Raw genomic sequence first — 13,791 nt, 5'->3', positions numbered from 1 at the left:
GGACTGTGGGTGGTGTTCTCAGGGAGCTGGGCAGATGTGACTTTTCTCAGGGCCTAAGTGCTGGAGGTGCTGAGTGGACCTGGGTGTAAAACAAACATTCTTGGGTTATTGAGTCAGAGCATCTCCCTGACCTCTGACCCATTCCGCTTCACTTCAGTGCTGTTCTCCCACCAGGAAAGGGGTTGAGTGTTGACAAACATGCCAATAAGTGAACCCCCCAGGAAATTGCCTTGTATCCTTGTATCCTTTGAGAAGGTTGTGGCAGGGCAGCAGGAGACTGGCAGTGCTGCTCGCGGTTGGGGCAGTCACCTGCGGATGCGCCTTGCCTGCTCCGCCAGCCCCTGCCCTGCTGCAGGCTCCGCGCCTCTTCAGCACTTTCATTCTGTGCCACACAATGGGGCCCTTCCCCATAGTCGGTGGTATTATCACCCAAGATCTGGATGTTTCCTGTCTACACTGCTGTTTCCTGGAGGGTAGGAACTGCACCTTCCCAGTGACACATGACAGTCTTCACCCATCTGTGTCTGTGGCTCCTTTCTGGAGTCTCACTCATCCTCTCTCCTGCTCCCTCACAGCTTTTCTGTTGCTTCAGTGGCCCGACTCTTGTCGTACATACATGCTCTGGGGTCAGCATTCTCTTGCATTCTAATAAGCCTGAGATCCTTTGAGGGGGCACCTGCTTGCCTTATTCACCAGGCCTCAATGTGTTGGACCTCATTCCACTCCATCACATGACCCCTCTGATCTTGCTGCAGGACATGGCCCTCATAATATGCAAACATTAGAAAGTAAATTTAGTACTGCAATTGCAATATGCAAACATAATATGCAAACATTAGAAAGTAAATTTAATACTGTGCTTGCAATTTGGTGTTCTGGGGGTATGAGGAACAGGATGGAGGCATGCACCCCTGGCATGGGGCTTGCTGAAAGCACTGAGGAGGTAGTCGGCTCTCAGGAAGGGGTGAGCACATCGTTGGATGCGAAACTGTCTTATATTGTTGATTGAATTATAAAAGTAATGTATATGTGACGGAATACTACTCAGCCATAAAAAGGAACAAATTAATGGCATTCATAGCAACCTGGATGGGATTGGAGACCATTATTCTAAGTGAAGTAACTCTGGAATGGAAAACCAAACATCATATGTTCTCACTCATAATTGGGAACTAAGCTATGAGGATGCAAAAGCATAAGAATAATACAATAGACTTTGGAGACTCAGAGGAAAGGATGGGAAGGGAGTGAGGGATTTTAAAAAAAACAGCCCTGTGAGTTTCCAGTTTTAATAAAGCTCTGAGAATTAAAAAAATAATAATGTAAAGGTGTATAGCATGAAATTAGACTATATGTAATGTCTGTAGAGAAGTGAATCCCACTGGCCGTCCCTTACCCACAGATATTCCTGGAGGGACTTGGAGTTTTAAGTCTCGGTTGGTTCCTGGAAGAATTTTGCCCAAAATTAATAGTGGCCCTTCCTTTCTCTGCAGAACACGGAGAGTTCCTGGCTCTGGATCTTGGAGGGACCAACTTCCGTGTGCTTTGGGTGAAAGTAACGGACAATGGGCTCCAGAAGGTGGAGATGGAGAATCAGATCTATGCCATCCCTGAGGACATCATGCGAGGCAGTGGCACCCAGGTATGACCCTTCTCTCAGGGCGGCCCCTGGTGACAAAAAACTTCCTTGGCATGTTCTTTCTGTACTTTCTCCAGCCGCTCCCAGCTTGTGGATAGGCAGTCACCCAAGACACTCATGGATGCCAGCACAGCTGTAAGCGCTCCCTCTCAGCCGGAGCTCAGGCTGTTCTGGTTGTATTTTATACCCAACATGTACTCAGTATTAAAAGGAGTGACTAGAGAAGAAGCATGAAATCCAAGTAAGACGCTGTTCAGTGTTGTCACATCTCGGGCCTCAGGGCTTGGAAGAGGTCAAGCCCTCTGATTCCTGGTCTGCTGTTCCCTCTCCCACACAAGGCTCCCTCCTGGGAAAGGAATTTCTGACCATGAGTAGAACAAGCTGGGGAGGTATTTTTAGACTCATTATTTGTCTCTGGGGTGGCCTTGAGGTAAACCTGCTTTCCTTGTTATCATGCTGGGGTTGGAGAAGGGAGGCTGCATCCCTAGGGCTGTGGGCATTTGAGCTTTACCGAAGTTGTCACGTGGCTCCAGTATAACGTCAGGAGGGACACAGAGGGTAGCGGCCCTTCCACTGCCACTCCTATGCCTGCACCAAGCTGAGGTATTAAAGAGGTTGGGCCCTGTATTCAGGCACTCTAGCTATGTGATTCTGGGCAAGTGATAGACCTCAGTTTATTCATCTGTAAAAAGGGATGATAGTATACGGATTGTGGTGTAGATTAGAGGAGATGATACCTGTTAAGTATTTGGCATAGTGCTGGTGCATAATCTAGTACTCTTCCTATTTTTTTCACAGGGGTTTTTGTCTGTTCATCTAATTTCTTCTTGTGCTGTCACTTTCTGTGGCTAGTAATTGCATTGTTCCCTGTTGTGGGGGATGTGGTTTGCCTTTTCTTCCAGTTGCCTCGATCTCCTGCCTTGGGCCACATCCCCCAGATGATAAATATTTAAGAACCAAGTAAACTAGATAAGACAAAACAAAACAAACAAAATAACATCTAAAGTTTGGCTGTGATTATGTAAAAGACTTGTAACATGATGGTGACTTGTTAGGTGGATTTTTAAGTTTCACAAGAACAACACCCTCCCTGTTGCTTGTATCCTGACAACATGCAGGGCCCAGGCACCTTGCAGTCCCTGCAGCATCATCCCTAGAGCCTGGCAAGGACAATGAAGTGCGTCTCTGCCAATTGAGAAAAAAAATCCATTTTAAACATTCAAGATGTGAGTGAAGTTCTTCTTGAAAAAACCTTAAAATCGCTCAGACCACCTAGTTAGAGGGTATCAAGGAAATCTACTCTCCATGCAATATATAAGAAAAACAGTATAGTCCGGATTTAAAAAAAACGACTATGAGACCCACCTTGAAGAGCATTAAAACTGTTGAGATATTAGAAAGATTTTAAGTAAGTGAAAAATGCTATTTAAAAATGAAAAGGAAAGAAAGCTAGAAGAAAATATAGGTGTCTTTGATCCTAAGGAATAGAAAGACTGCTGTGTACCTAAAAGCAGCAGAAAACACTTGGAAAAAAGGCTGAAAGGAAGTTCACTGTGGCTATTTTAGTGGTGGAATTACTGGTGCTATTTTTCCCATATTTTCCCCCTTTTTTGGTACTTGGTATCAGTATTTTACTTAAAGGAAAACAAATGGATTGTAAATATACACTTTGGTTAAGAACAAATCTTGAAATCCCAAACTTGCAAAGGTTTTTGAAGAATTGTGAACCTGGGCAATGGGGGTCCTTCAGTAAAGTCTGTCTTCCAGCACATTAACTTCTGAAGAGCAGTAGATTGCAAACCTGAATGGCAGCCACTTTAAGATTTTAAAAGTATATCTCGTGGAAAGGGAAGTGAGCAGATTTTCAGACCAGTAAGGAAAAGGAAACCATTTTAACTTCATAAAACGATGCCCTTTGAGCCTTTTTATGACAGGAAGGTGTTAGCTCTTTCTCTGCATCTTACCCATAGATCCTCCTCAAAGAGAATGAGATTGTCTTCCAATTCAAGGAAGCAGAAGGTCTCCTCTTCCCACTTGAGAAAAGATGTAGGTTCTTTGAACCCAGCACTAGCCAGTGGAACTTCTTGCAGCAATGGAACTGTCTCCTATCTTCCCTGTGCAATACGATAGGCACTGACCCTGTGGCATCGAGCCCTTGAAGTGTGGCTGGTGTGACTGAGAAACTGAATTTTTAAGGTCTTTTCTTTTTTCTTTTCTTTTCTTTTTCTTTTTTTTTTTTTGAGACAGTCTCACTCTGTCACCCAAGCTGGAGTGCGGTGGCACCATCCCTGCTCTCTGCAATTTCTGCTTCCCAGGTTCAAGCGATTCTCCTTCCTCAGCCTCCTGAGTAGCTGGGACTACAGGTGTGCACCACCAGGCCTGGCTAATTTTTTGAATTTTTAGTAGAGACAGCTAATTTTTTGAATCACCATGTTGGCTTTGAGCTTCTGACCTCAAGTGATCTGCCCGCCTTGGCCTCCCAAAGTGCTGGGATTACAGGCAGGAGCCACTGCGCCGGCCTGTTTTAAAAATTCTAATTAATTGACATAGCCACAGATGGCCAGTGGCTACTATATTGGGCAGAGCAGTATTTAATGCTTCTTCATGGTCTATTTTTCTCTACCTTCCTATGTTAGGAGCGCAACTGGAAAGAAAGCAGTGATCAGAGCTGGGGGAGGAGAAACCATTTTGCTTTTTCCCCCTTCTAACCACCCCCTCCAGTCTTTGATGATTGGCCTTATCTCTTTGCACAACTTCTGCATCTCCCTTTTTTTTGGATAAAAACTGTTTGTACTAAAGATCATTTTGACTAGAGTACCAGGAAGAAGGTGCTGGGAATTTGTTTAATATACATATCATATAATTCATCTCTAGCCACCTTCCCGACAGAACAGAATTTGCTGAATATTTCCCTATTTTCATGTTAAAATACTTGAACTCTGTTCAAGGGAGTTGGCTCACCTGCACTGATGATCCCCATGGCAAGAGAGCCTTGTCCTCCCCAGCCTTTGCTCTTGAAAATGTTTTGGTTTGGAGGTCGAAGGTTCAGCCTCAGCTGTTGTTAACTTTGCATGGGATCAGACAGAGGGACAGACAGAATGGATGTGGGAAGTTTAGTTAGATCTGGCCATCTTCCAGATTGGGGTGGCCTTGTCTTCCTGGGTCCCTCCTGCTGACCATACCCTAGGCATCAGGAGATCCAACAGGTCTGTCAACTTCCCTCTCCCAACCTCTCACTTCCTTTATAAATGTAAAAACTTTCTGTGGTTTGGCATAGTGGTTCTCAACCTACTGCTCCAGGATCACCTGGAGGGCGGAAGGCTTGCTAACAGATGGCTGGGCCCCACCCCCAGAGTTTCTGCTATAGTCAGTCTGTTGGTGGGGGGGCCTAGACCCTAGAATGTACATTTCTAACATGTTCCCAGGTTAAGGGGGTGAGGTTGCTGCTCCAGGAGCACACTTTAAAAAGCCATGGTTTAGTCGAATCTTCTTGCACCTTCCTGGATAGGAAAAGGATAGTTGACCTCTTACCCACCTTGGCTTTTAGATTTTGCCACTTAGTCAACCTGGCCCTTGGAATCTGCCCAGCCTCTTTGGCCTCTGCTTACTTTTTACACCTGAATGCCTCTAGTCTCAGCCTTCACCTAAAGGGTCAGCAGCTTCTCTTTGAGCTTGTAGGGTGGGGCAAGAAGGACGCCAGGGGATTGTGGGCTTTGGGGCTGATTGAAAGCCTGGCTTATTATGAATACAGCTTTTTTAAGGCTTAGGAGCTCTGGGTCCTGCACAGTGAGTGTGTGCGGTCACGGTTGTAAGGCTGCTCACCCACAAAATGCGATTTATTTCTCAGCGCTCTTCATGGACTTACTGGATGTTCTGTTTAGAAAGTTAGAAAACAAAGATAACTTCTTTGAATTGCCCTCAGGAGATTAGTTTTCTAGAATGGAGAAAAAAATATAAAAATTACTTCTTTTTGTTAAGTTGGTTCATAGAATGCCAACAGAGAATGCTGTCCCTGCAAACCACCCCCCACCCCATCACCAGAGACAGGGATGCTAAAATACTTCTTGGCAGCAAGATGGGCTGGCCTTTGGTATGATCGTCAACTGGGCTTCCATGTCAATGGGTTTCTGACAGGGCCACCAAAGAATGTTCTGTTCCCCGGGCATGAAGCGACTTTCTGATTAATGTTGGCCATGATTTCCCCTACCTCACAGGGTTATCTTGACAGCAGTTTAGATAAATGGCTTAAGTAGAGGACAATATTTAGTGGGCAAAAACTAATGTTAAGCCTTTATGTATTGACTCATGTACTCCTTTTCATAACTCCATGAGGACAGATCCAGTTATAATTCCCTTTTTGTAGGTGAGCAAATGAAGATATCAGAGGAGATATGGGTTTTGCACACATTCAGCTAGTTATGTGCTGAGCCAGAAGTGCATGCCCTTAATCTCTATGCTGTTCGACCTCTCTGCTCACCACCCTGTGTCATGTATCCTTAGCTGTTTGACCACATTGCCGAATGCCTGGCTAACTTCATGGATAAGCTACACATCAAAGACAAGAAGCTCCCACTGGGTTTTACTTTCTCGTTCCCCTGCCACCAGACTAAACTAGACGAGGTAAGATGGGCTCTTCAGACACTTGTTGCTTCACTCTTGGGGCTGGGAGGGCTGAGAGGGACTTCTGAGCCACCTGCTGTGGTGGTGGTGGTAGCACTGGAGGATTGTGGAGATGAAGTTCTGCCTTTCCGGGTGACTGTGTATGTCGATGGGGGAGCTGGTGAAGAAATCTGGGGGGTTGGGAGTGCCCTTTATCACCCTCTCTCTCACACACATTGCACAGTATCCTTATCCCCTCCACAGAAACAGGAATGAGAAATCAGGAACTCCCCAGTCTAAAGTGTTGTGATAAAGACCCTTGGAAGAAAGATACTCGGAGAGTTAATGATGTAAGGACACAAGTACAGTCATGTATTGCATAACAATGGGGATATGTTCTGAGAAATGCTTTATTAGGTGATTTCACTTATGTATAAACATCATAGAGTGCACTTACACAAACCTAGATGGTATAGACTACTACACACCTAGGCTGTATGGGACAGCCTGTTAACTCCTAGGCCACAAATCTGTATAGCATGTTACTGTACTGAATGCTATAGGCAATTGTAACACAGTGATATCTGTCTATCTAACTAGGCAATAGGAACTTTTCAGCTCTATTATAATCTTGTTACCACCGCAGTATACACAATCTGTCACTGACTGAAACATTGTTATGCGGCACATGACTGTGTCTTATAGTGCCAGTTGTCCTGAGTTTCTTTTTCCTAGGCTAGCCAGGAAGTAACACACAAATTCAATCATGACTTTACCCCAGTGGCAGAGGTCTCTGCTAATGACGGAGGTTTGAGGGGTGTGGTGTGAGTTTCAGTTTTAGTGGGAAATCAATATTCACTTCTTGGTCCCTTTCCAGAGTTTCCTGGTCTCATGGACCAAGGGATTCAAGTCCAGTGGAGTGGAAGGCAGAGACGTTGTGGCTCTGATCCGGAAGGCCATCCAGAGGAGAGGGGTGAGTGGGGTGGCAAGAGCTTGGGGTCTGTGGGCTTTTCTGGGTCCACCCTGAAGACTCCCTGAGTGTCCTCGACTCATCATTGTTTGCTTACGTGGAGCTTAAGGAGAGTTCTCTTTTCCCTGACACATGTACTCAATAATTTTGTATGTGATCTGCTGCTTTGAGGGTTTTTAGATTATCAAATGGATAAATAATCTTAGCTTTGGCACAAGAAAAACTCTTTAGTTCTTAACCTGAAGAAGACTTGAATGTGATTTCCAAGTAAGAAAGTTGGAATGATGTTGACATGGGAGTGGAATGGCTCAGAGAGAGAATGAATTAAAAGTCTTATCACAGGAGGAGTTATGGGGAGGGAGGGGGGAGAGAGAGAGAAGGAGGAGGAGGAGGAGGAGGAAGAGTGATGTACAGCTGGTGTTAGGAAAGTCGCCCTCTGTGATGATGAAGGTCAGAGCCCTCCCGTTTATCTCCACAGGACTTTGATATCGACATTGTGGCTGTGGTGAATGACACAGTTGGGACCATGATGACCTGTGGTTATGATGACCACAACTGTGAGATTGGTCTCATTGTGGGTGAGTGAACACCGTGCATGAAGGGCCTGTGCTGGCCAAGGGATGGGGGTGTGGGCTGGAAAGGGAGAAGGGGCCCATGGGCTGGGTGTTCCTTTGTAGTTCATATTAGAAGATAATGGTCCAGTCACTTTCGAGAGCTGAGCAGGGACTCATGGAGTTGGGGGTGGCAGAAGATTAGACCGTGTATTGTGATGCCCCCAGAGTCTGCAGTGAGAAATCCCAGCCACCCTGGCCGGGCAGTCTCGGGACAGTAGTATAAGAGGGAAGAGGGGTGGGAAGGGGCCGGAGCAGGCGTGTGCATAGCCGTCCCTTGTTTTGGCAGGCACGGGCAGCAACGCCTGCTACATGGAAGAGATGCGCCACATCGACATGGTGGAAGGCGACGAGGGACGGATGTGTATCAATATGGAGTGGGGGGCCTTCGGGGACGATGGCTCGCTCAACGACATTCGCACTGAGTTTGACCAGGAGATTGACATGGGCTCACTGAACCCGGGAAAGCAACTGTGAGTAGGCCCTTCCTGTGCGAGTGGGCTTGGCGGGGGCCTGGAGCTGAGTCTGGGGCTGGTCGGGACCAGGGGGTTGTTTCTTTACAGTCTTACATCCCCAAAGCTTGCCAAGGTGGCCACTGGTCATAGGAATGTCTGTGACTATAAATTGCTGAGAGGATCTAAAACAGAGAGCAAGCGGATACACCAGATTATAGCTAATAATGTGACTTCACAGGAGTCATTTTGGAAGGTTCTATTCTGAGTGTAAGTGGGTGGCCCTGCTCTTTCTTTCCACCTTCTATTTGTAAATTGTCCTTGGGAACTGTGAGCCACTTAAGGAAAGTTGTGTTGAGGTGGCCAAGATTGGGGTCTCTGAAAGCTCCTTTCATAGCTCCAACTCCATCACCACCCAGAGGACAGGCTGACAGCTGGCTGCTCATTGCTGCTCCCTGGGGTCCCAGGGCCTCCTGCTGCAGCTGCAGGCAGACCCATGGCCTCTGGAGACATTGGCTGAGGAGCTTCCTTGGCCTCCTTCACTTGGACCTTGGCCCAACTATGTCCTGGGATGGATTGGAGGAGGGGCGTCTAGCATTTTGGATCCTGAATATTGTATTCTCCAGCCTGGCCTGCCTTTGTTTTTAGTTGCTTTTATCTCTTACAAAACCTTATTTCACCCTCACAAACATTTGCCAAATGTGCGTGTGAAAGATCTTGAAACAGGGATTGCTTCAAGGTCTGAAGCAGTTGCAAAATATTTTGAGCAATACAGATCATCTCTGGTCTTGTGACTGTTGTAGAAAAGCTTTTCGTGCAGATCTCTACTTGGACAGGAAAATTGAACCCTATAAATCAAGTCTGTGGTGGGTAACCCAGGAGAGTCCTTGCTTTCTTTCTTTCTTTTTTTTTTTTTTTTTTGAGACAGAGTCTCTCTCTGTTGCCCAGGCTGGTGTGCAATGGCGCAATCTCAGCTCACCGCAACCTCTGCCTCCCGGGTTCAAGCGATTCTCCTACCTCAGCTTCCTGAGTAGCTGGGATTACAGGCGCCTGCCACCACGCCCAGCTAATTTTTGTATTTTTATTAGAGACAGGGTTTCACCATGCTGGCCAGACTGGTCTCGAACTCCCGACCTCAGGCGGTCCGCCCTCCTCGGCCTCCCAAAGTGCTGGGATTACAGGCGTGAGCCACTGCGCCCGGCCTGAGAGTCCTTGCTTTGTCAAAGCATGGTTTATTTATCTAAGTCACAAGCTTGTTTCACATGTTGAAATGAGTCCTTTACTTGAACTTTCTGAGGATCATACTGGTTGTGTCTGCCATGGCTGATGAGAGGTTTATGAGCTGAAAAGTCACTCAGTGTCTGCCTCCATGAATGAGGCACACCCAAGTCATTCCGAGGAACTAAAGGCCCTTTCAAGTGTCAAAAGACAAATTTGCCAGCCAGACCATGACAACACACCCCTGGCTTATCCTTTGACACCCACCAAATTGTCATCCATGGTAGCCCTGAAGTCACTACAGACAATTTTTGTCCCCTCTAATATATTTCCAAGTAAGTATCTTCCAAATGTTGACTGGAACAAAGTGTTTTTAAAAACTAGAATAAAAACTTAGCAACACGGAGTTCCTTACTGTTGAAGCCAGGCTCGCATCCACGCTGGTTTCCTTCTCCTGAAGCTCTGCCTGTGTGGGTGCGCTAACATTTAAAATGCGCGCCGTCATCTTCACAATTTTGCCAGCTCTCAGTTAGCCCTGATGCTGCTGTACTTGGCCTTGGGTCTTGAGCAGGCTGCTTCCTGGAGGCCTGGGTTTCCTCTCGGAAAGGTAACCTTGGAATCCCTTCCACATCTCAGTCCTGGGCCTCCTCCTCGCTGGGGCTCATCCTAGTTAGTGGCAGCAGGCCCATGTGCCTCCTTTAAGACACAGGTTCTTTCTCAAACACCCAGAAATGGGCCTTTTGTCAAAAAGAATCATCACCAGGGCTTGGTTTCCTCTCAGTTCTGGTCAGAAAGACCAATTACCAAAGAAAACAGTGCCACCTAGTGTTAAAATTAAATCACCGGACCGCACTGCCGGTTTGGGGGCCGTCCCCTGCCTGCTTAGAAGCCTGTTTCACTCCCAGACCCCTGAGACCTGTCATTTAGAGCTCAGAGCCCAGTGCAGATTCCTCTATCCCAACCTGCCTTTATAATGTTGCCCCATCATCTCCTGCCCCAGGTGGTTTTCACACCATTTTCTCTGGAGCCGATGAACGGCTTGCAGGGGCGGACAGTATGAGCTGATGAGTTTCTAGGCCTGTGCTACATATCTAATCAGATCGCCTTTTTTCTCTTGTAAATAAATATTGGGCTATGTAAGATATTAATTTAAAAAATGATTTCCTGGCTAGAGAAGAATTTTAAAGATTACCACCCTACGCATAACTTTACCTAAAATACAGGCTGTTCCAGAATGTTCCATACTCCCTGTGTGTTTCATTTGGCTGCTTAAGTTTCATTTATTCTTCTCCATAGGTCAAGGCCCATCAGCCTGCAGGGACAGCCCAAGCCAGCCCCTCTGAGCCGTTACCTCTCCACGTATCTTACTCCTGGGCTGTGCTGCACACATTAACCCTTAGTTGTGAAGTTGCACGTGTGCGCATCTTGCTTCAATAGGGAAGCTATGAGTACATGGGCAGTGGGGACTTTATGTTTTTGGTTTGTGTCTTCCGGCAGGTTTGAGAAGATGATCAGTGGGATGTACATGGGGGAGCTGGTGAGGCTTATCCTGGTGAAGATGGCCAAGGAGGAGCTGCTCTTTGGGGGGAAGCTCAGCCCAGAGCTTCTCAACACCGGTCGCTTTGAGACCAAAGACATCTCAGACATTGAAGGGTGAGCTTCTGGCCAGCCCCCTCTATTCGCTGGATCACCACACGAGTTGACGGGTAGTTGGGGAATGAGGAGGGGGCTGTACCTTTTGACTCTTCAAGTATAGACTGCAAGAGGGTCTCACATGACGTGGACCATGGCGGGCCTGTGGCTTCACTTCACTTACCAGTCTCCACTCTTGTCGATTTCGAGTGTGATTGCTACCAGTGACTCATGGTACTGGGAACGGTGGTTGGCCTCCATATGCAGGGACTTGGGCTGTTGCACTGGGTTTAAAGCTGGAGGATCCCAGAAGGCCCCTGAAAGACTTAGCTGCATCTGCCTCCTTTTCCTTCTCCTGAAGCTCTGACATCTGATTCCCTATTGGCGATTCTCAAAAAGGACTCTGTCATGACCCCTGCTTCATAATAGAAAGCTAGGTCTTTGAATTGGCCAGAGATATAGCTACCCAATTAATTCTAATAAGTAGAGCTGGGGCCTGCATTTTCACAGCCCAGCAGGGGCAAGAGTAAGGATGGCATGATTTCTTTTTTTTTTGTTTGTTTGTTTGTTAACAATATCCCAAGAGTCAGGCGGGCCTCGTTTGCTGTTCTTGAGATTTCCACTTGTAGATTGAAGAAGTCCTGGTGTTTCAGGGACCAGATGGTGGAGAGGAGGTGTCTTTGGAGCCAAATGGAGCAGTGGAACAGTGCAAATGACTTTGTTTTAAGGGGAAACTCTTGAAGGAATGGGGCCTACTTGTTGCTATACCGCAAGGTGATGCAAGTATCCCCAAGGTGATGCAAGATTTAGTTCCCTTGAGAAGGGTGCTAAGGTTATAGCACTAGCCCCTTACCAACTGTCTTTAGACACAAGCTAAAGCAGTGCCAAGTCCATGGTGAAATGCAATAGACTCCTACTGCTTTAGAGAGAGAAACCAGGTGGGCATCACCGCAGGGTTCACATGTTGAGAGTGGCTGACAGCAGAGATACTGTCTGTCTCCCCTAACACAAGCAGATGTAACACAAACTCTCACACACACAACTTGGTGGTAAAGCACCAAGAACAGGGCCTTGTTTTTACATAGCACATGCATAAGAAATACTTGTTTTTCTCAATTCCGTGTGTCTCTGTGTGTGTGTGTGTGCGCGCGCACATGCGTGTGTGTGTGTGTGTGTGTGTGGTGTCTGGGAGAGGAGCCTCAGGGTGGCTGTGCTATATTTTGCACCCCCTTCCTCCTCCTCCTGCCCCTGCACAGGTGGACTAAGCAATGAAGAGGGATTCTGTCCCCACTGGGTGGTGAATTTGCTGGAACTAAAGGGCTTCCTTGCCACCCCCCGACACACACACTGGCCACAGTGGGTCAGACACGGGCCCACACGCTGTCTTTCTGTTTCCCAGGGAGAAGGATGGCATCCGGAAGGCCCGTGAGGTCCTGATGCGGTTGGGCCTGGACCCGACTCAGGAGGACTGCGTGGCCACTCACCGGATCTGCCAGATCGTGTCTACACGCTCCGCCAGCCTGTGCGCAGCCACCCTGGCCGCCGTGCTGCAGCGCATCAAGGAGAACAAAGGCGAGGAGCGGCTGCGCTCTACTATTGGAGTCGATGGCTCCGTCTACAAGAAACACCCCCAGTGAGTCAGTGTGCAGGGCCTGCAGATGCGGAGTTCCTGGAGTACCTGGGGCTGAGTGACTCCTCATGCCAGCTCCATTTTGCATTTCAGGGGTGGTGTGGAGGGACCATAGAGCTGAGGGTCTTGGTGGAATGAAAGTTCCCACCTGGGCAAGGGGGAATGGGAGGAAGTCATATCTGGTGTGGGTGGAGGTGATTTCTGAAGGCTACCGATGACTCGGGCTCTCCGCAGAGCTCCTCTGGCTGCTGGACACTCTCTTTGCCACCCTCTTGTATGCGTTATTGTTCCTGTCTTTACTCTTAGAATTCTTGGTGATTCCTGCAGGTGCTATGTCCTCTGCCAGGGAACACCCCAGCCCAGTGGGGGTTACCAGCTTCTCTGGCTGACCTTGGTATTAAATTGATCCTGCCCTGTCCACATTTTGATCCCTCAGGTCATAGGTACCAGAATATTCACATGTCAGCTGAGACCTGGAAGATGTCTCTTTATTGTGCCTACTTATTTCCCCATCATTTTCACCTAATAAGAATGCCAGGTCAATGTGCCTTTGTTTTCTTAACTGGTCGGTGCAGGAGGCCTCAGCCCTGAGATTCCCTGTTCCTACCCAGTGTTGCAAAAACTTGAGTGTGCACGTGAATCACATGGGGATCTTGCTAAAAGGCAGATTCTGATCAGAAGGTCTGGGGTGAGTCTGAGATCCCGTATCTCTAACAGCCCCCAGTAGGCTGCAGTCTACTCCTGCACTTGGAGTAGGAAGGCCCTGGGGACCATGGCTCCAAGTGGCCACTACCCAGAGAGTTCCTGGCTGAACACATTGTCTTTAGCTGTGCAGACACCTTTGGGATCATTGGCAGAAACTGGCAAAAGAGAGGCTAAAGTCCAGAAGAGCATCTCTAGCTTTTAATTTTGGGTCTTTCCCAGACAGCAGCTAGTGAAATGAGTGATAGAACAAGACAGGTAGGTGGCATCAGAACCACCTAATACCACAGGGCTGCTCCAGCAAAGAGGCTGATGGTACCATGTTGGGCAGGGGAGCA

At 47.5% G+C, this 13,791-nt stretch overlaps 1 protein-coding gene across 4 annotated transcripts in view; it reads left to right on the top strand.

Moving 5' to 3' along the window:
* The window catches only part of HK2 (hexokinase 2), a 58,748-nt gene that overhangs the window by 32,166 nt on the left and 12,791 nt on the right, over positions 1–13,791 (top strand). For all 4 annotated transcript variants that reach the window (XM_031008185.3, XM_055378149.2, XM_063695755.1 and 1 more), the window contains exons 3-9: positions 1,494–1,642; positions 6,140–6,259; positions 7,116–7,211; positions 7,687–7,786; positions 8,109–8,292; positions 10,987–11,142; positions 12,521–12,754. In XM_031008185.3, the coding sequence (XP_030864045.1) occupies positions 1,494–1,642; positions 6,140–6,259; positions 7,116–7,211; positions 7,687–7,786; positions 8,109–8,292; positions 10,987–11,142; positions 12,521–12,754 (1,039 nt within the window). The remainder of the gene's footprint in view (positions 1–1,493; positions 1,643–6,139; positions 6,260–7,115; positions 7,212–7,686; positions 7,787–8,108; positions 8,293–10,986; positions 11,143–12,520; positions 12,755–13,791) is intronic.

This window comes from Gorilla gorilla, chromosome 12, assembly GCF_029281585.2.
Source record: "Gorilla gorilla gorilla isolate KB3781 chromosome 12, NHGRI_mGorGor1-v2.1_pri, whole genome shotgun sequence".
In the NCBI taxonomy this organism is placed as follows: domain Eukaryota; kingdom Metazoa; phylum Chordata; class Mammalia; order Primates; family Hominidae; genus Gorilla; species Gorilla gorilla.
The sequence above is the reverse complement of the archived record's forward strand: the minus strand, read 5'-3'. Positions and strand labels throughout refer to the sequence as shown.